General features: G+C 53.5%; 1 protein-coding gene across 1 annotated transcript; it reads left to right on the forward strand.

Moving 5' to 3' along the window:
• Positions 1-1,393: 1,393 nt before the first annotated feature.
• On the forward strand, positions 1,394-19,960 carry HIP1R (huntingtin interacting protein 1 related). Its single transcript, XM_064675117.1, has 32 exons — positions 1,394-1,573; positions 6,499-6,562; positions 6,943-7,085; positions 7,417-7,473; positions 7,714-7,794; positions 7,915-7,991; positions 8,152-8,213; positions 9,284-9,424; positions 9,885-9,942; positions 10,035-10,110; positions 10,334-10,471; positions 10,570-10,628; positions 10,702-10,774; positions 11,118-11,301; positions 11,376-11,464; positions 11,735-11,851; positions 12,313-12,414; positions 12,644-12,838; positions 13,045-13,192; positions 13,476-13,562; positions 13,816-13,923; positions 14,273-14,409; positions 14,990-15,100; positions 15,226-15,284; positions 15,475-15,505; positions 15,635-15,697; positions 16,150-16,250; positions 16,918-17,023; positions 18,286-18,409; positions 18,548-18,609; positions 18,718-18,909; positions 19,002-19,960. Exons 1-32 carry the CDS (start codon positions 1,481-1,483, stop codon positions 19,047-19,049), a joined length of 3,186 nt encoding a protein of 1,061 aa, XP_064531187.1. The 5' UTR covers positions 1,394-1,480; the 3' UTR covers positions 19,050-19,960.
• Positions 19,961-21,911: the final 1,951 nt, after the last annotated feature.

A 21,911-nucleotide genomic window follows, 5' to 3' on the forward strand; every position in this document is an offset into this window, starting at 1 on the left:
TAAGATAATAAAGGTGATACTTTGCTGTGTCTTTTTTGCCTGTTTAACACACTGTCCAACATAATTAGTACTTAATTCCTGATGGTTCTGAGCACAGACACAAGCTGGCTGGTCGGTCCTGTGCAGGCTGGGAGCAGTTGGGAACACCTGTGGCAAGTCCCCAGAGCTGTGCCAGCGTTTTTCCTGCGTGGGGGCAGCCAAGGGTGGGAGTCTCTGGCTGCATCCACTGCCACCAATTAATTGCAGTGAAACACAACACTCCATGGACTCCCCTTGTTAACTCTTTCATGTAGTTTTCTGCTTTCTCTTTAATTACCCTGATGACAGCCTTTCTTTCAGGTACTAATTGCCCCAAAATTAGTTGACCAGTTCTGATCAGAGCTGCTGACTGAGGGAAGCTCAGCTGCTCCATCTCTTTGCCAGTTTCCACAGGCCTTTGTAGTGCATTTATTCCTCTACCTGTACAGAACCTTTCCAGGCTCCATACTCAGAATCTCCTGCTGTGGCTATGACAAAAATTCCCCCTAAAAAACCAGTGATAACAATACCATGCTGCTCACTCTGAAGCTGCCCAGCAGCTTTACAGAGAAATTGGTGCAACTTCCAAGCAGGAGCTGTGATCTCTGGTTTAAATGTGTTTGAGTTTACTGGATGAATTCTGAGTTTAAACTCCTCGTGAGTTTAAAATGCCCCACTGATGGCTTTAAAATCAATACAGAAAACTGAGCTCAAGTGGTGCAACAAGGATCTGCAGAGCTCTAGGATTTTGTGTCAGGGCTGCCCTGGTTTTGTGGAATGGAAAGAAGGGGAATGTTGGGGTTAATTTATTCAGCACTGACTGACTTACAAGCCAACTGCATTATTTACCACAATCGTATGGAAACACTTCAAACCCGGTGCCTTATTTCTGGAAGCAGCTCAAATACTCCAGGGAGCCCTTTGCTATTGTATCCTCGGACCGAATTATTATTAAAGACAACAAAGCTTCTGTTCAGCCGCGGCCTTTCCGCGGGGTGGATGCGCGCTCTGCTCGCGACTTTCCTAAAGGGAAGAAGGTGGCGATGGAGCTCCGGGGTCCTTAACGTGCCCCGTGTGTGTGTGTGCAGGTGTATTGGGCGAGGGGAGGAGATGGCTAATAGGGATGAGAGGGGATTGTCGCGCGGGGCCGTCCCCGCCGTGTGTGGTGTTCCCTGAGCTGGGGAATCGTCTCGGTGCCCGCGGGGGCGGTGGGGACGCGTCCCCTCCCCGTGTCCCCTCCCCGTGTCCCCTCCCGTGTCCCGCCGTGTCCCCGCCCGGGGCCGCGGGTCGCACCTGCCCGCGGGGGGGCTGCAGTTCCGGGCGCGGCCGCCGGGGGCGCCCCCGCGCTCGGCGCAGTGCGCGGCCGGGAGGGGCGGGGGGGGCGGCGCCGGTCGCTGCCGCCCGGAGAGCGGGACCGGGCGCGGGGAGCGGAGCCCGCAGCGCCGAGCCCCGGAGCCCCGCCATGAACAGCATCAAGAGCGTACCGGCGCGGGTGCTGAACCGCCGCGGCGGGCACAGCCTGGAGGCGGAGCGGGAGCAGTTCGACAAGAGCCAGGCAAGGGCGGCGGAAGGGGGTGGTGCGGCCCCGGGACCGGCCGAGGGCACGGTCCCGGTCCTAGTCCTAGTCCTGGTCTTGGTCCCGGTCCTGGCCCGTTTCGCGGGGCATTGCCTTGGGGCGCGCTGAAGGCGGGGGCTTCCCGGGCGATGGGATGGGGTGGGATGGGGGTCGCGGGTCCCCGTTCTCGGGGGGTCCCCCCCGGTGGGGCGGCGCTGCCGCCGTCCCTCTGTCCGGCCCCGTGTCCGCCCGTCCGTCTGTCCGTGCCCGGTGCCGGCGCTCCCCCGCCCCCACCTGCGCCGCCGCTTCCTCCGGCCGCGGCCGCGGGACCGTCCTGCGTGGGCTCCGCGGCCCCCGCGCCGGCCCCGGGCCCGGCCCCGCCGTGCGCCCCCGCCCCGGAGGGCAGCGGGGCCCTGGGCGGCCGGAGCGTCCCCCCCGCGCCCCGCGGGCCTTATCGCAGGTAAACACGGCCCGGAGCACACGGGGAAAGTTTCACGGTGTCGGCCGAGTCGGGGGCTCCGCAGCATCCCGGGGCTCCCCCCCGCCCGCCGCCCCGGGAATGGGCATCTCCGCATCCCTGCCGGTCCCGGTCCTGGCCGCAACGACACCGGGGGCTGTTTGGCACCGCGGGTGGATTCCCCTCGGCCCCCGCGGCTCTGGGGTCTCCCCGCGGGGATGGGGGTGTGTGAACCCACGGGGGTGGCTGAGCTAAAACAAAGCCCAAACGTGGTTGTGCCCTGTCGTGTCTGCCTTGGCCGGAGTGTCCGTAGCCCTGTGGCCCCCGCAGGGTGGGCGATGCTCAGGCACCGATGGGGCCAGCATATGGCTGGTGGGAAATGAATCATTCCAACAGCGTGGGCAGGGATGGGCAGAGGGATGGACAGAGCGACGGGCTCACTGCTGTCCCAGCAAAAATAGCAGTGCCCTGTGCACACATCCTCTGACCCCTCTGGTTTGGCAGGCAGTGCATTCATCGCAGGTGTTTTCCCCTTTGCCCCTTTATTTTGCTGGCCCTTCCCGGCCCCTGGGCTGGTTTGGCCCAGGAGGGCACTGGTGAAGACAGGTGGGAATTCCAGGCCTAGCAGGGTCACGGTGGGTAGGAAATGGAGCTTGTTGGGTTTGGGGAGCAACACGAGAAAACCAGCAATTCCGGTTCCCTCTGGACGCGTCTCCTTCAATCGTCCCACTGGGCACCGCTGATAAAGAGTCGTGGCAGCAGCGCTGCCCCGTGCACCCTCCTCCCACCTGCCTTTCCAGAGCATTTGGGACTTTTCAGTGGGACTGGTGCCCTGCACAGTTACAACTTTGCTGAGTCCAGGGGTGCTGTGGGCAGAGCTGTGTACAGGGCAAAGAGGTGGTCGCTCTCCATTAGAGGTTTTAGCTCTGTGACCCCAAGCTCACTGGCTGACAGTCACATTCACCACCCAGAACTGACCCTTTTTTTCCAGCAACTGCTGAAAAACTGTTCTACAGGAGCTTTATCTTGGTGTGGTTTCTGTAGTGGTGCTTCAGTGAGAGCAGAACTGTTCCAGTGTCAGTACGTGGGTATTGATCTGCCTTTTAGCTCTAATTATAGCAGCTGTGGAGTTGGCCACAGGTCGCTTCTGTGTCACAGAGATGCCAGTGGCACATCCCCTCCAGGATTCCTTACCATCCTGGAGAAGGATGCTGCAGGAATCCAGAGCTCCATCACCTTTTCTCCTGCGAGGGCCGGGGTGATGCCTGTGGGTACAGACAGGGGTTGCTGACCCTGCTGTGATTCCCCCACCCCCCAGGTGCTCGTGGGTGATGTGCAGGTCTCCTGCTTTCCCTGAAAATCCTTTTCCAGGTCTTGTGCCGGGGTGATTCAGATGTTCCCCTTGGAGCAGCCTCGTGTGGGAAGTAGGAAGCCACCATCCCACTCGGCAGCCTGGCAGGAGGCAAAACTTGCCAGTTTTTGCTTTTCTGAAACAAAAATGTTAAAAATCCAACGAGCTCCCAAGCTTCCAGGATTATGTTGTCTGTGACTGCCGAGTGGTGCTTCCTTGGTGTAATTTGGGAGGGAGCAGTGTTAGGAAGGGAAGCAGCCGTTTCTAGTTCAGGTGTCCCAACAGCCCTCGTACCGCCTGGCCAGGGAGGTTTCCAGCTCAACATCCTGCTGCCAGAAAAATATCTCCCTGCCTTGGGACCCAGCATCCACCTGCCAGGTGGGGATTGTGGCCCCGCAGGATGCCGGGGCTTCGGGGAGCCGTGGGCGGGAGGATCAGCCGTAATTAAAAGCAGCCTGGAAAGAAAGGGTGGATGTAAACTGTGCTCCTTCATTTGGGTGCTTTGATCCCGGCTTTAGTCACCGGCTTGGTACGTGAGGGCTGTGAGTAAGGAGCGAGGGCTGTACCCTGTGGGCTCCCACAGCCCGCGGCCCGGCAGGTTTTGGGGTCGGACTCCCAACTCCCGGCGGGGCTGGGGCTGCACCGCTCCCAGTCAGGGATGGGGAACAGTCCACGAGGTTGCATCAAAGTTTTGGCCAGGCTGGTTGTGCACCTGCGGTGACAGCAGGGACCTGCCCATCGCCGGACATGCTGGTGGTGTCTCAAGAGGTCAGATCAAGGGTGAATCTCCCTGTTTCAGAGCCCTGCAGCCAGCAGGGACGTCCTAAAGACACCCGTGTCCCAGGCTGCAGCATCACCCCATGCCCATCACTGGTCCCACCATCCCAACTTCATGTATCTCCTGACCAGCCTGATGTTTGGAGGCAGAGGAAGCACAACTGACACAGCAATCCTGAGGAACTGGCGTCGGTTCAGTGCCGCTGTGGTTTATTTAGGACCATGCTGGACATGGTGTCTCTGTCATGGCAGTGCTGTGGGTGGGCTGGGGCTGCCCCTGCACGGGTCCAGTCCCTGTGCTGGATGTAAAATGGCTCAATGAAACCTCAGCACTGAATCACCAAGGATGAAACCAGCCTGTCCAACAGCTCCCGGGCTGAATTTTTGGCTGGTTGGTCTGGAAATGAGATTAAGGGCAATAAACCCAATAAAACCACCAGCACCAACAGGAATTACAGCTCGGTTTTGGGACAGGCCAGTGGGTCCCAGCCCTAGTCCTGTCCCACTGAGCAGCTGAGCTCCTGTCCCTGGGCATATGGGACAATGTTTCCTTTCCTAGGGGTCTGCCCTCGTCTCACACTTTGGCCCTTCCACCTGTGGGGCTCAGGTCCCACCTGTGGGTTGGGACGAATGTGATGGGTTGGGACAAGCCCATTGTCCTACTTCTGCTTATGGCAGGCAGCAAAGATCCAGGTTTGGGAGCTGTGTCTACCCCACACCCCCCATGCAAAGCACCTCAATAAGATGCAATAACCCCTTCAGCAGCTCTTCGCTGCAAGATGCATTTCCAAGCCCTGCCTTGCAAAACTTTCACCTTGTCGCTCCCTGGTTCCTGATAAACCTTCCTTTCTGTCAATAACCCTCACTTTGGTGTCATCCTGGGAGGTGCTGGCACCCTGGGGACCTGTGGCACATCTCTCTGGCCGAGCTGTAGTCGAGGGCGCAGCCTCTCTGCTGGCTCCAGGCTTTCAGGTGGCTGTGGAGGCACTTCAGGAGAGGCAGCTGTGCTGCAAGTGCCTGTTCCCTGTTCCTGGGCTCTCCAGGCTCGTTAACCTTTGGGGATAAGAGGATTACAGCAAGTCACCAGCTTAACTCTGCTGCTGCTTTATGGCCCCACATGGCGGGGTAACACCGGGGCTCTCCCAGTGCAGGAAAAGCAAAATCAGCTCCTTTCCTCAGCAGCTGGGGGAACAGTTTTGGAACAGGCTCACTCTTTAGGTTGCATTTGTGGTGATTTTGGCCAGTTCATGGGCACAGCCATTTTAGACTCTTTTGGGGTGGATTTGGTGCATGGACACCTTTGGCATCACCCCTTCAGCACAGCATCAGGTTCCTCCTGCATAAGTCAGGAGCACTTGATAACTCAGCATCGAGTTCCTCCTCCTGCAGGAAAGTGCCTCAATTCAGAGGCATCCCTGGACAAGCAGCTGTATGAAAGCAGGTGCTTTCCTCAGGAGGGTAGATGAGATTTTTATAAGGTTTTAGGGCTGTGGGGCTGCAGGGATTGACTGAGTTTCTCTTCTGGCGTGAATGCTGGTGGCGGGGCTGCTTCCTGCCTTCCCAGCTGGGACCTTTTTCTCTGCTGGAGACAGAGGGCTCATGGACACAGGCACAGTCCAAGTGCTCCTGCGAGGGTGAAGCAGCTCAGTTGAGTCTGCAGGGACCTGGCAAGGAGGAGGAAGATCCTCATCAAACACAGCAATTCCGTTTTGTAGCCCATCATCACATGGGAGACACAACCAACCCCTGTTTAGGGTCATCTTTTGGAATAAATTAATAATTTAAAGTGTGCTGTGATCAAACACATCAAAATATAGATAATCCTCCTCCACTAATCACATTGCTCTGGATTTCTGCTCCATCAAGATGGGCATTGTGGCTGCCACTCCCTCCTTGCTTGGGGGCTGCATTTCCCCACGTGCAGCCAAAAACACCCCAAACCACTCCCCCCTTGGTTCAAAGGCTCCTTGTGATTACACAAACAACCCTGGAATTTGGCATCTCGCTGTCGTGCTTTAATGTTCCCGGGGCACGGCGCTGAGTTCAGGCTGCAAAAATGCAAAAATTGGTTTCCTGGGACAGGGACAGCCGGGAGCACCAGCGGTGCGGGTGGGAGGGGCCTGATTCTGACAGATCCTGCTGGGGGTGGGGGATTTTCATGGGCTGCTTTGTTTGAGGATAAAAAAGCCTATTCTGATGTGTCGCAAATGACTTTAAGGTGACATGTGAGTGCTAAAATCCAGGGTATTCCCCAAAAGCACCAGCACTGTGCTTCAGGGGGCATGGGGTAGCCATGGGGGTCACACCATGTCTGACAGCTGCTCTCCCCTCCTCTTGCAGGCCATCAGCATCAGCAAAGCCATAAACACACAGGAAGCACCAGTGAAGGAGAAACATGCCCGCCGTATCCTTTCCTGGACAGTACAGAGGAGATCCTGGGCTGAGGCAGGAGGGGTTGGGGCCATGGAGGTTTGGGAGGCAGAAGACCCACACAGAGCTTGGCTGAGGGGGGGCATCATGTAGGTTCATCCATCAATGAAAAGGCAAACAAGAGCCTATAAAATTGTGATTCCTTGGCAATAAAAAGCAGAGGGTCCTGGTGTGCCCTGGGGCAGGGGGAGGTGCAAGAAAAATATGAATGGGCGTCATGTCTGTGGGTGCAGCATCGCACTGGTGATCTCTGTGCACCCAGTGTGTGTCCCCTTTTTAATGGAAGTTGAACAGTCCCCAGCCCAGCCTGTGCCCTGCTCCATGTGTATCCAGTTGGCCTTGACTGCAGGGAAGGGATCATCCTGGGCACACACCACGAGAAGGGAGCGTTCACCTTCTGGTCCTACGCCATCGGGCTGCCCCTGCCCAGCAGCGCCATCCTCAGCTGGAAGTTCTGCCACGTCCTGCACAAGGTCCTGCGTGACGGACACCCCAATGTGAGTGTCCCCTCTGGAACATCCCTCCTGCTTTGCTGGTGGGGGAAATTCTTGCCTCTTGAGATGTCCCTCTGCACAGAGGATGGGTTCCCCTCCCTGTCCCAGACACCTTTCCTAAGCTGTGGGGCTGTGAGGGCACTCTTATCTCGTACCTTTGAAACCTCCCTGCACAAAGCTCCAAACTTTGGGTGCCATTGAAAGGCTAGAAGTTCTCACAAAGCTGGAGTGGTGCAAGGATTGGATCCATCCTCTTCCCAGTGTCACGGCAGACAGGCAGGTGCTGGCCTGTGCCAGCCCCGCTGTGCCACATCCCTCCTGTTTTTGCCCCCAGGTCCTCCAGGACTGCCAGAGGTACCGCAGCAACATCCGAGAGACAGGAGACCTGTGGGTGAGTGGGATGAAGTGGAGGTTTGTGCCTCCCAGAGGGTCTGGAAGTGAATGTTGAGTGACATCGTGGGCACAGAGAGGGTAAAGCACCACCTCAGATACCCCATTGTCTCTGCTCCCTTGGGCTGATGGTTGTGTCCACGGTGGAGGGCACAAGAGCTGTAGGGCTGGTGCAGGTTCACTGGCACATGTGGACTCTGCTGGATCTGGGTTCTCCATGTTTCCCCTTGTGTCTCCACAGGGCCATTTGCACGACAGATATGGGCAGCTGGTGAGCATCTACACACGGCTCCTGCTCACCAAGATCTCCTTCCACGTCAAGGTGAGACCCTCTGCCACCTTCTCACCTGCTGTACTGGGGGGATGGGGCTTTGCTGGGGGATGTGTTGCACCAGCAAAAATATGAGCAGCAACTGATGCATTTTTTCTTCCTTTTCCAAAGCATCCTGAGTTCCCCCCAGGCTTGGAAGTGTCGGATGAGGTGCTGGAAAAGACTGCAGGGACGGATGTGAACAACATGTGAGTGTCCTGGCACCTGCAGAGTGGTGAGGGGTGTAAATGCAGGGAGCAAAACCCCCAGTTGGAGCCCTCGCCGTCATGAAGACCCTCAGTGAACTCGAGCAGCCAGAGCAAGGATGTCTCTGCCACGGAGTGATGGAGTTTTGGTTTGTTTTGGCAGCTTCCAGCTGACGGTTGAGCTGTTTGACTACCTGGACTGTGAACTGAAGCTGTCAGAGTCAGGTGAGGAGGCGGCAGGTCCCTCCCGCTCGCCCCAGGGCTCTTGAGCAATAGTTTCGCTCTTTGGTCGGGAAGTTCCGGGAGGCTGAGATTGGAGGCTTCAGTCCTTCCTCCTTCTCCCATGAGATTTCTGAGCTGGATTCCCCGGTTGATGCTCTGTAGGGGCAGTTGTAGGAAAATATTTAAGGAATGTGGCTGGTTTGAGCCCACCTGAGCAATGCAGAGTGTGCCATTCTGAAATATGTTTTTATTTCTTTTTGGTACAGCCACATTAATCATATGCATTACCCAAATCCTTTCTGTCCCCCAGAAGCAGAGGATGGGGCTGTACCTCTTTCTAAAGGCTCATTTCCTCTCACTGAAATGCCTCCAGGGAGGGCTGGAGGCCCTTGCCCATGTTTGCATCTCTCGCCTCCTTCTCCAGGAGTTTTTAGATGACTTAGAAAGGTGGTGGATTCTTCCTCTGTCAAGAGTCAGGAACACGGAGCTGCCCTGGAAAACAGGGCACAGCAGGCAAGACTGTGCTCCCGGCTCCCATCAGCCTCCTGCTTCTCCTCCTGACCCAGTTATACAGAGAATTTATATTCATAAATACTTTAAAGCTGAGCGGGGAAGAAGCCGGGGTGGATATGCCTGGATTTCTGCCAGGGGAAGGGATCTGTTTCTGAGCAGGGGCAGGCGAGGCTGCGGCGCCGGCGAGCTCGTCCCCTGCCCTGGGATCCTCTCCTAGATCCTCTCATGATTAAATAGAATGGAGCAAAACCTCTCACTTCCTCCAGCTGCATTATTTGCATCAGCTCAAGGGCAGCGTCCCGGGATTAAATCCCTCCTTTTTGGGATCAGGGCAGAGCTGAGCACCCCTTTTCTCTGCCACCATGGTCCCTTTGGGTGTTTGTCTTCCTCGGTGGGGGAAGGTTGTTCCCAGCTCAGCAGGACAGACGGGCAGCAACGCTGGTGTTTTCCCGTGTCCCGGCAAAGCCACATCCGCCGTGGTTAATGATCAAGCGGAGTGGCCGGGAGGGGGCCGGCTCTGCAAACACGGCGCCGGTGCCTCACGCAGCTCAACCCCTCAGTTTTCAGGCAGCTCAACACGTCGATGGCCGTGTCGCAGATGTCGGCGGTTCAGTGCCGCCTGGCCCCCCTCATCCAGGTCATCCAGGACTGCAGCCACCTCTACCACTACTCCGTCAAGTTAATGTTCAAGCTGCACTCTTGTGAGTCCCGGGATATGCTCCATGCTGGTCTTTTCCAGAGTTGGGCTTCTGAATTTGGGGATCAGGCTTGCATGGATTGAGGCATCCATTGCCATGTCCCAGCCAGGCTCTAAGGGCCTGCTCCACCCCATGTAGACATTCCAGATAAAGGAATTAGAAGGACTTGTCCTTGATTAATTCCAACCCATGTGCCTTGGCCTGCCAGCCCCCTGCACAGGATTGCTGGGCAGCGCAGCACCAGTGGCCTTGTGTGGGTATTTTGTGGTTCCCCCACCCACCTCTCCCTGTACTACATCCCTGGTCCCTGTGCCAGGGATGGGGATACCTCACTCCCACACTGATGCCTCACATCCCACTCCCACCTGGCCTTTATCCTGCTGGCTTTTGCAGCGGAGGGCTCCAGGTGCATGTGAATACATGTGCAACCCCAGATCAGTCACAGGCATCCCCCATTTCCCAGGTCTGCCGGCAGACACACTGCAGGGCCACCGGGATCGCTTCCATGAGCAGTTCCGCAGGTAATCCGGGGCCAGGGTGGGGCGATGGGGTCCCTTCCCTCCTGCCAAACCCCCCCTTCCCTGCGAACAGTTTGTCTTTCCCTTCTCTCCAGCCTCAAAAACTTCTTTAAGAGAGCATCCGACATGCTGTATTTCAAGCGGCTCATCCAGATCCCTCGGCTGCCAGAGGTATGGCAGGATTTGAGGTGGTGCTTGTTGGTGATACTTTGGAGATCGTGTGGGTTCAGAGTGCATGGGGGTGTCTCCATGGGTGGGTTTGTGGTCTGGGGACACTGCAGAGGGACCTGCTGGCTCTGTCAGCAGCACAGGGTTGGCTGCCTCCCTTCCCTGGCACTCTGCCTCCTGCAGTTCCCAAAACCCCCTGTGATACCACAACTTCTTGTCCCAACAGAGCCCCCCAAACTTCCTGCGAGCATCCGCACTGGCTGAGCACGTGAAGCCAGTGGTCGTCATCCCTGAGGAAGCCCCTGAGGATGACGAGCCAGAGAATCTCATTGAGATCAGCACAACTTCCACCACAGAGCCACAGGTGGGGGCACAGGGCTGGAATGGGGACGCAGGGATGGGCGGACAGCGGGGACAGGCACCCATAGCCTGGCTCAGCTCAGCAGCCTCTGTCTTCCCCAGATCACCTCGGATCTATTTGAGCAAACCTTTGGGCCCCCCAATGGCGTTTGGGATGACAGGTATGGGGGGGGTCCGGCGGTGGCGGAGGAGAGTGGCCACTACCGCGTGGGACCAACCTGCCTGTGTCTGCAGGGACGCACAGATCGAGAGCCTGAAGAAGGAGCTGGACACGCTCCGTGCGGAGATGGAGAAGATCAAACTGGAGGTAAAGCCCGGCTGGGGCGTAGCTGGTGGGGGGAATGCAGTGGAAACCCCAAGGGGATGCAGCGGGAGTGGGGTCCTGACGTCCAGCACTGTGAGTTAGGACCTCTCCCAGTGCCAGGACCTGACTCCTGATGGAGATGGGGTGGAGGTATGTGAGACCTGTCCTTTGCTGTCACGACCAGCTTTATCAGTGGGGACAGAGCAGCTGCAGGGACAAACAGGAGAGCTTTCCTGTGCATCCCACAGCTGCTTTGCCTAAATTGCAGTGGGGCACCTGGATAGGGTTTTTGGGGAGGGCATGAGTTCAGGGCCATGCCCCAGTGCCTGATGGTGGTGTCCTGCAGGCACAGCGATACATCACAGAGCTCAAGGCACAGGTGAACAGCCTGGAGGGAGAAGTGGAGGAGCAGCGCAAGCAGAAGCAGAAGGCACTGGTGGACAACGAGCAGCTACGGGATGAGCTGGAGAGGCTGCAGAGGGTGAAGCAGGACAGTGACAGGTCCCAGCGGCTCTGCGCCGAAGCTGAAAGTAGGTGCCCTGCAGTGCCCATTGGCCGTGGGCCGCCTGTGCCACGGCTGCTGAGGGGCTTCTCACCCCTGCAGAGAAAGCCAACGCCACTGAGATCCGCTACACGAAGCTGAAGGAGAAGCACAGCGAGCTCATCAACACACACGCCGAGCTCCTGAGGAAGGTAATGCTCTGTGCAGGCAGGGACTGACACTGCTTTGGTCCCTCTGCCACTGCTGGGGCGGCTCCCACTTGCCCAGAGCCCCCTGTATCGTCCCATCGCCCTGCACCCAGGGAACTCTGAGCATAGGTGGGGAGGCACCCCTTAAATCCATGTCCACTGGCAGTCAGCATTCTGGTTGCTGTGAGAAAGGCATCTTGAAGTTATCCTCTAAGCCAGTGTTTGGTTGGAACAAGCGTGGTGATGGTGAGGGTCCCCCCTGTCCCCACACAGAATGCCGACACCGCCAAGCAGCTGACGGTCACGCAGCAGAGCCAGGAGGAGGTGGCACGTGTCAAGGAGCAGCTGGCATTTCAGGTGGAGCAGGTCAAGCGAGAGGCCGAGATGAAGGTGAGCTGGCACAGCTCTGGATCCTTCCCTGCTTCCTTGCCAGCACTGAGCCCTTCCCAGCCTGGGAAACACAGTAGCTGTGCTCAGTTTGGGTGCAAGGGCTAGGGGTCGTTGTTGATGTCAGTCCCTGATCCAGGAAGAAGTTGGCATCAGGAAGGCATTGTTTAATACATGCTTCATTCCCTCTTGCCCAAATCTGCCTTTCCTTCTGCCAAGAAAATGCCTCAATGCAAATTGGTGGGTTTGGGTGCCTTCGTTCTCTGAGTCCCAAGTTGGTGGCTGCTCCCAAAATTCCTGCTCTGGGGAAAGGAGCCCTTCCAGGAGACACCTCCCCCACACCCAAGACCCCAAAACCCCTACCCTGCAAAATGTGGCTGGTATCGTTCCTGCCATCCCGGCTGTATGCCGGGGCCAGAGCGTGTTCGCAGGGGCTGAGCCCCTGGCACGGGGTGTGGTTGCAGCTGGAAGACCAGAGCGTGCAGATGGAGCAGCTGCGGCAGGAGCTGGATGCCCGGCGGGATGAGCTGGACCAGGCGCAGCGCTCACTCAGCCAGGCCAAGCAGGTACAGGGCTTAGGATGAGCCCAGATCCCCATCACAAACCCCTGTCATGCAGGACAATGCTCTGGCTACCACTGCTGAGCCAGAGGTCCAACAGCAGCACAAGGTGGTGTCACAGGGCTGAACATGGGCCCAGCTCATAAGTGACATGAGCAGGGCGTGTCCTCAGGTGTCTGTTGGGCTCACAGCGTGGTGACAGGTGAGTGACAGGGCTGTCCTGGCCCCATGGCAGGCAGGTGTGGATCTCAGTGCGCAGGTGGAGGCCCTGCATGCCGAGAAGGAGGTGCTGAGGCGGTCGGTGAGTGAAAAGGAGTGTGAGCTGCTGTCCACACGTGGCCTCATCGAGGAGAAGGAGCTGCAGCTGAGCCAGGAGGCGGATAAGGCCACGAGGGAGATCCGAGAGCTCCAGGGCAGGCTCCTGGAGAAGGTAGGTGCTGTGTGAAGAGCCCGCTGCTCCTCTGCTTGCCAGGGTGAGACATGTTTGGGGGATGCTGAGGAGTTAGGGGGCTCAGCCAAGCTATCACTGATGTAGCCGGTGGGATATCACTTGCACTAATCCTGGAAAAGGGAAATGCTGGTGATGGGAGTCCTGTGTCCCAGTTGTGCCACTCACCTGTTCCTCCTGCCCAACAGAGCAACCAGGAGCAGAACCTGCAGCAGAAGCTGCTGGACGAGCAGTTCAGCATCCTGCAGGAGACGGTGCGGGAGGCAGAGGACATCCTCCGTGACGCCGTGGCCAAGCTGGATGACCCACTGCACATCCGCTGCACCAGCTCCCCAGGTAGGGCAGAAACACCGTCCCTTCTCCCTTCAGGACAGATAACGTTGCATCTCAGCTTTCCCAAGGCATTTTTATCATCGTGCCCAAGGAGACTGGGGTCAGACTTCCCAGGATGAATTTTTAACTCTCATCTCAGCACTGTTTTGCTCAGGCTTTAGTGCTGTTCCCCAGCCAGGGCCATGACGACTCGAGCTGTCTCAGCTCCCACTCAGTGGAGTCAGCACTCATGCTCGTTCAGCCCCTCATCACCCTGACCGTGCTAACGAAGCTGGATTCATTACAGATTACCTGCTGAGCCGGGCGCAGGCGGCGCTGGAGTCCACGGACGCCCTGGAGAACGGGCACGCGCAGTACGTGGCCTCCATGGCAGGTACCTGGGGCCGGGGCCCGGTGGCATTGCTTCAGCTTGCTCGTGTTTCCATACATCCAGCAGCCCCCGGCTGCCGCGGGGCCATTGGCAGGCGGCAATGCCCTGGTGACAGAGGGACATGGTGGGGGTGGTGGGTTCCCATGTGTTCATTCAAGCTAGAGGGGTCAATAGTGAGCCTCTCCAAGTTCTTGTGCTGATCCTTGAGTGCCTTCAAGGAGGGACTGCAGTCCCTGACCCCATCCTGTCCCGGCAGATGCCGCAGGGCTGGTGGGGGCCCTGGCCCTCTTCGCACACCTCACGGCCGACACCATCGTGAACGGCAGCGCCACGTCCCACCTGGCCCCCACAGACCACGCCGACCGTGAGTGCAGGGGTGCAGAGGGTGTTGGGGGGGATTTTTTTTAGGGAGGCCATGCCAAAGCTCCTTCTGCCAGGGGCTGGATATGGGGCAGATCTTTTCCAGGGACAGCATTATACCCTCAGCTCCCCATGCTCCCCTTCCCAACATTCCCTGCTTTCTAGTGCCCCTTGCTGAGCCAGGGACATCACTTTGCTCCTGGAAACTCATTTATAGTCTTCTAGAAGAAATTTGCTGGATGCTGCTGATGCTCAGCGTCATCCCCACAGATGAGGGGAGGAGGGTGGCAGGGCTGGGGTGGAGGGACCCCTCACCCAGCGAGCAGCCTGGCACCAACCCCTCCTCTCCCCAGGGCTGACGGAGATGTGCCGGGACTGTGGGCAGCGGAGCCTGGACTACCTGGGCGAGCTGAAGGACAGGCAGAGGCTGGGCCATGCTGAGCTGGGGGACGTGCGGCGGGCGCTGAGGGGAGTCCTGCAGCTGGCCCAGGTAGGAGATGGAGCCCGGTGCACCCGCCTTCCTGCTCGTGGCTGGCAGGATTGGCTGGAGGGAGCACTGTGGGGTGGTTTGCCCCCCATACCCACAGGTTCTGGTGCTGTCCTTGAGCCATCTCAGCTTCTGAGTGCTGAGACCCTTCCTGGTGGTGCTCAGAGCCCGTCACCCTCAGATCAGCTGAAGTCTCTCAGCCCAGTAACCCCTGTGGAACAAAAATTCCCAACTTTCAGATATTTCTTCTCGTGAAGCCCCTGTTAGTCTTTTCCCATACTCCACTGTTAATTCAAAGGCTGTCAGCTCTCCAGGACCCTCTGGAGCCAAAACTGCTCCTGTGATGGAGTTTTGTCACTTTGATTTGGGGCATTTCTTACCTCTGAGATCCTGTGCCATGTTTGCTGCAAGTTGGTGGCACCTGTGCCATCTGACACCCTTGCAGGCTGCAGAATGCTGCTCCTGCACCTTTAATTATTTGGGGAGAGGGGGAAAGGGAGTCGGATACCTTGGTTTATAATTATTCCTTATAAATATTCCCTTCTGTCTAAAACCTGCTGATGCCTGCTGCCTCCTCTGGCAGGAGCTGAGGCCCAAGAGCTTAGACATCAAGCAAGAAGAGCTGGGGGACATGGTTGAGAAGGAGATGGCCTCCACCTCGGAGGCGATCGAGGACGCCGTCAGGCGGATAGAGGTGAGATGAAGCTGCAGGATGGGCCACTTCGGTGCCTTGGGGCAGCAGAGTGTCCATCGCTCCTCCACCCTGCTCACCCCCACAGCAGCGTGGCATCCAACCCTTCCTCTTGTGTTTCCCAACAGGAGATGATGAGCCAGGCCAGGAATGAGAGCTCTGGTGTTAAGCTGGAAGTGAACGAGCGGTGAGTTTTGAGGGGTGATGTGTGATGGCCACAGGCAGGTTTGTGTCCCATGCCTGTACCCTGCTGGAGTGTGCTCCAAACCAGGCTGGGTGGTCTCCAAAAAAGACCCACATTCTAACTGAGACCAAAGCCCCCTTCCCTGGATGCAGTGTCAGGGGATGCTGAACACTTTTCTCTTGTTTCCCTGCAGGATTCTGAACTCCTGCACGGATCTAATGAAGGTCAGTACTGCAGGAACCAGTCTGGGCTGTCAAAGACTGCACTAAACTGTCACTTGCCACCACTAACAGCATCAATCCTTCTCTATAAAACCCCTATCAAACACCAAAGCCTGTTTTCCTTCATTCCAGGCTATCAGGCTTCTCGTAACAACATCTACAAACCTACAGAAAGAGATAGTAGAAAGTGGCCGGGTAAGTCTTCCCCTCATCTCTCTGCACAGGCATGAAATACAGGAGAATTTCCCCCAGTTTGCAGAAACACTCTGGATTTCCTGGTTTCCCACGTTATCAGCACTCTGGCAGTGCCTTGCTAGAGATGAGCTGCTCAGCCCTGTGCTCTTTGCACACATTATTATTATTGCCCTTGCAAAACCTTGTCCATCTAAAGATTATGGCCCAAACTTCGCTGGTTTAAAACAAACCCAGCCAAACTTTGCAGGCGTGGGGCTCCAACACTGATTTTCTTGATAAATATTTAAGCAGGTCAGTAAGAGCAGCATAAAGTGCACAGAAATGCTGTGGTTTATGGTTTTATGTATGAATTTATATATTGTTATACTTTATACAGATATTTTATATGGATTTATGTATTGTTTTGTATTAGACAGAAGTTAATCCAGGCTGTAACATTCTCATAACAACAGGGGGCAGCAACAACTCAGGAATTTTATGCCAAGAACTCTCGCTGGACCGAAGGGCTGATCTCTGCCTCCAAGGCCGTGGGCTGGGGAGCCACACAGCTCGTGTAGGTACCCCCACTCTGGGATGTTCCTCTGGGACACGGCTCCATGTGCTGCACCCTTGCAGGGCTGGCTCTTGCTTCTCCCCCACCCAATAATCCAAAGCATCACACTGCTGAGCTGTCATGGAGCGCCATGGCTAATCCCTTGTGGAACATCTTTACTAACTCCTTATGGAGCCTCATGTGGCTCATTGCTAATTCCATGTAGAGCATCATAGCCTGGGTGGGACCACACGGTCACCCAGTTAGGGATGCCAGTTCCTCCCTGTTTGCAGAATATGAAATCAAATAATCCATGTCCTGGTTCCTGCTCAGGTGGTTGTGGCTGGGGTGGTTGGGATCAGGGCAGGGTATCCTTGTGCAGGAAATGTGAAGAGTCTTTTGGACAAAGCTTTAAAAATCTCATGGAAACAAAATCCTCTCTGTCCAAAATGTCTGGATCAAGGCTTTGAATAATTGCTTTGTAAATGAGCTTTAATAATGGTCGGACTTGATGATCTTAGAGGTCTTTTCCAACTTTAATGATTCTGTGATTCTATAATTACAGACAAAGCTGTTGGATCCAGGTCTGGTGCTGATTTCTAGGGATATTAGCAGGAGACGAATAATCTGCACTTGCCTTGTGGTGCAGGGTGTCTCTAATCCCATCTCCCTTCTGGCTGTAACACAGGGAGTCAGCAGACAGGGTTGTCCTGCACATGGGAAAATACGAGGAACTGATCGTCTGCTCCCATGAAATCGCTGCCAGCACAGCCCAGCTCGTGGCTGCCTCCAAGGTGGGTGTCCCAGCAGGATCCTCTGCCTGTCTCCTGAAGCCATAGGTCATTCTGTTCCACAGCATTCCCAGCAATGCAGCCTCCTGGGGCAGGGAGAAGGGAAGCTCTTGCCATTTTCCGGTCAGTCCATGAGTTTAATCCGTGTGTCTTCATGTGCATTAATATTCCCACACCCAGGGCTTGCCTTGGAAGTGAAGATGTGTAAAACATCCCGTCTTGTTATGTAAAGAAAATGTTAATAACTAACAAGAAATCCAAAAAAGCAGCTGCAGGAGCCAGAATTGAGGATGGTGGATTTGGGTCTTGCCACCTTGCCTGTTGGGGTGGGTGAAAGCAATGGGTAGAGGTTTCAGTGAGCAAACAAGGATGCAGGTGGGGGAGTGGAGGATCCATAAGGCTTTTTACAGCAGGTGGTTTTAAAATGCATATATTTGGGTAAAAAAAAAATATTTCTTTTTCTAAAAAATATTTTTTTAAGATCTATAGTTATATGTATTATTATATTATAGGTTATATGTAATTATGTGATTATATTAATGTAGCATTTGCTGTTTAATATATTTATATAATTTTTATTTTTATATATAAATTTTATAATTATACTAGTATATAATAGAATTTATTAGATATTCTATAATATCTAATAATATAATAAAATAATAAATATATCAATATATTATATAGAATACATTGTATGTTATAATATATAATTCTAACATTATAAAATGATTATGTTTTTAATTTTACAGTTTATATATAGAATGTATATATTTATATGTCAATATTATAATACATTACTTATAAATTATAGACTATATTATAATTGATTGTTTAAATTAATATATGAATATAGGTTATAGTTAATTATAAGATAAAATATAATAGTATATTGATATTATGTATAGTATATTTAGATACATGTAAATTATATATATTTAAGTAAAATATATATATTATATATAATATAAAATTATTTTTAAAATTATAGCTATGTCTTCACTGTGTGCTTGGCTCAGGTGGGAACAGAGCTGGTTTGGTGCCCTGGGGCTGAAGGGCTTTGCAGGGATCACCTTGTCTGGCCATGATGGGATCATTGAGGATAAACCTTCCCATCTGTCCATCCATCCTTTCCACCCCCGGGTTTTCGTGCCCAAGCTCTGACATGGGGCGCTCGGTGTCTCTGCCTGGGGCACCCCAAAGTGTTGAGCCCCCAGGTGGAGGTGCCGTGGTGGCACCCACAGCCATCCCTGTGCCCATTGCAGGTGAAAGCCGAGAAGAGCAGCAGGAACCTGGCCCGGCTCCAGGAGTGCTCGCGCAACGTCAACGAGATGGCGGCCAACGTGGTGGCTTCCACCAAGTCGGGGCAGGAGCAGATCGAGGAGAAAGGTGAGGCTTTTGCAAGGAAAAGGTAGAAGAAACCACCCCAATCCCTTTCTGGCCTGGGGAACGCCCTGAGGTGTCTGTCCAGCTTTGCTTTTGGTGTGTGAGGGTGCACTGAGTGAGGAGCCCTCCTTTTCTCCACAGACACCATGGACTTTTCGGGCATGTCCCTCATCAAGCTGAAGAAGGAAGAGATGGAAACACAGGTACGGCCATGAGGTGGATTCGGTGCGGCTGTGGACAGATCCGGACCCGCACAGGGCGGGTCCCTTCTGCCCCCCAGCACGGGTCCCAGGAGGGCTGTTTGGGCGCAGGTGAAGGTGCTGGAGCTGGAGAAGCGGCTGGAGGGGGAGCGGGTGCGCCTGGGCGAGCTGAGGAAGCAGCACTACGTCCTGGCCGGGGGCTGCGACGCGGCAGCAGAGGACGGGGAGGCCAGGCCGGCACCGGCCCCGCGACGAGGCATCCTCAAGAAACCCCCCATCGCCCAGAAACCCGGCCACGGGGAGGTAGGGACCCCAGAGAGGGGTATAAGTCAGGGAGGGTGGGTGTTCTCAGCACGAGTGACTGATATTTGGCTCTGTCCCCCTTCTCGTTTCAGCCCGAGCGAGATGCCGGCCTGTGCCCCCCTCACGGGGCCAACGTCTAGCGGGGGCTGCCGGGAGTCCCTGGGATCACGTTGCCTTCGCGCTGCTGTGCCTTCACGCGCGGGGTCTCCTCACCGCCCGGCCTGGAAAAAAACCCAAACTGTTTTTTTTTTTTTTTTAAAGAATATATTTTATTTTGTAGGTTTTTCTTTTTTTTCTTGGCTCCTATCCGTAGAGCAGAGGGGCTCCTGTGCTCCCCGGGCAGCGCAGAGTGCCCTCCTCCTTTTCCTCTTCCTTCTCCTCTTCCTTCTCCTCTCCCTCCTCCTCTTCCTCTGTCTTCTCTTGTTCCTCCTCTTCCTCCTCCTCCTCCTCCTCCTCCTCCTTCTCTTCGACTGCCAACTGGCTCTCCTGGTTTAATTTAATTTGGGGTTCGTTTGGGTTAATTTTTTTTTTTAAGGACTTTATCAGCACTAGAAGTTTTCAGTAAATGTAGCTCTACTGTACTGCTCAGACCCTTTCTAAGAACTGTGAATTGTTTTTACAGTAGGAAACTGTTGGGCTTTTCTTGCAAATATTTTTTAAAATTCCCTTTTTTCAGCCTGGGAATCACTTGACTTTGTTTGGGCCGTGTGATCAGCCCTCAGCAGGAAGGGAAGCAGGGCTTTTGTAAGGGAAAAGCAGTTACTGACACACACTGGCAATAAGGATACAAACATTTTTATTTTTTTTCCTTTTCTATTTTTTATTACTACAGCAATGTCAAGGGATCAGTTGCATTATGTTTTATATTTAAGATAATTAGCAGAATTTAATCTAGCCATGGCCTACAGGGGCCGGGGGATAGAGAAGTCTGCAGCAATAAGGAATTACTGATGTGGAGAGATGTGGGGGCAGACTCAAAATCCTGTCAGCTGTGTCTTTCCTTGGAGCAACTACCAGGATGTAGATTATTAAAGGAGAAATATTTAAAATACATTTGTGTTGCTTGTTGGTGGGGAGGGAGTCAATGGCATGGGGGGGATCTGGTGATTGCAGCAAACTGGCCCTGAGCTTTGTGGGGCAGAGAAAGGCAGTGAAGTGCCTCGAAGGAATTAGCTAAATGTGCATAAATAAATATAAATAATATATATAAAAGTGCATAAATACACACACACATATAAATAGAATCCTCTCTCTGTATATATGTGAAGCCACATGTATCTGTGGCTCTGCCTATATATATACATATATATATATATTTATATGCATATTTGCATATTTTATGTATCTATACTTTTATGCACTATATATAATGTAATAGATAATAGATAATTATATATTATATATAATTATGACATGTATTAGATATTTTATAATTATATGTGTATATTATATGTGCATTTTGCATATTTTATGTATCTATGCTATTATGCACTATATAGTAGTTAATTATAATTATATACAATAATTATTTATTTAAATATTGTATATAATAATATGATTTCACATACACTATTATATATTTTATATATTTTAATATATATTATGCAGAAAGCCCAGATCAGCCCCTGCCCAGTGTGAGCACAGTAGCCCATGAGTTCCTGGCTCTCGCTGGCAGCCAGGGTGATGGGCAGCCTTGATGAAAATAAGTAGCTTAAATAAATAAAAAGGACTCCAGGTGCAGGATCAGTGCTGCCATCCAGCTCCCAGCCAGGGCAGCTGGTGCCTGCAGCCTCCCAGCTGCTCAGTGGGACCACGCCTGCAGGAAATGGGGATTTGGTTTATTCCGTGGTTCACTGGGACTGAGGGTCACTGCAGCTCTTGGTGGAAGTTGGGTGATAAGACTGGAGCATTCAGAGCTCAGCACAAACATCCACAACAGCGTGAACACAGCTCCCTTGTGTTTAAGAGGAGATTTGTGAGGATTTAAAAAAAAAAAAAAAGTCTAGAATCAATATTTTCATCCAGTTCCTTGTGACCCCCAAAAACAATTACAATCAAACTTCATAAAAGCCGCAGTAAAACCCACAGCTTTTCATCCCTATGACTGACAGGAGGCCATAAAGCAGTTAACGAGAATCACAAGTGGCTGTATCTCAAGAAAACACATTTATAATGTATTTTATTATTTATTTTAGTTATGTAGCAGTCTCATGATGGCTTACAATTTCCGAGATTACACGTCACAAACCAGACTTTACAGGTTTATGAGCAAATACTCTGGGCAGTGACACGAGTGCCACTGCTCATTTCCCAGCTCCTTGTGTGCATGAAGTGCAGTCCCCATGGAAAGGCTCTGGTGTTGATAGTGGTGTTGCTGGGCAGGGCAAGCAGCTGGTCTAATCCTGCAAGTTATGTCAACATCATCTCCGACCTGAAGGTTTACATCCTTCTCAGCCTTTCCATGAGGCTACGGAGAACCGGGAGCCCTGGGAGCAGGTTCCGCAGCCGTGTCCCTCGGGTGACCGCTGTCACATCAAGTGACAATGACACAGCAGTGACAGGGGCCACTTTCCTGCTGAGTTTCATTTCTTTCAGAGCCCTTTTCTCTCAAGGAAGTGCTTTCTGCAGTAGCTCAAGGTCTATTTATAGGCAATGATAAAGACATATTTGCTGTGAGACTGACGCCATCCAACCACTCACACCATCACATTTCTTCATGGAAACACTGATTAATCGAGAATGCAAACTTTTAAACTCTCACTACCAGAAGTCTAGCCACAGCTCTATTTAAAGTTTAAAGAATTTGCTATATTTAATGTTTAAAGAATTCAAAAATAAAACTGTGGCTATAAGATTGATGCTATGGATAAATGTAACTTGTTCACCCCCACTGCTCTCTCATTATGATTTACTTAAAACCAACCAGGCCACCATGTACAGTCTCAAAAAATAGCAGCAAAAATAAAAACAAGGTCCAAACCCCACTTGAAATGTAATCCAAG

The sequence above is a fragment of the Pseudopipra pipra genome, chromosome 18 (assembly GCF_036250125.1).
Source record: "Pseudopipra pipra isolate bDixPip1 chromosome 18, bDixPip1.hap1, whole genome shotgun sequence".
Classification (NCBI taxonomy): domain Eukaryota; kingdom Metazoa; phylum Chordata; class Aves; order Passeriformes; family Pipridae; genus Pseudopipra; species Pseudopipra pipra.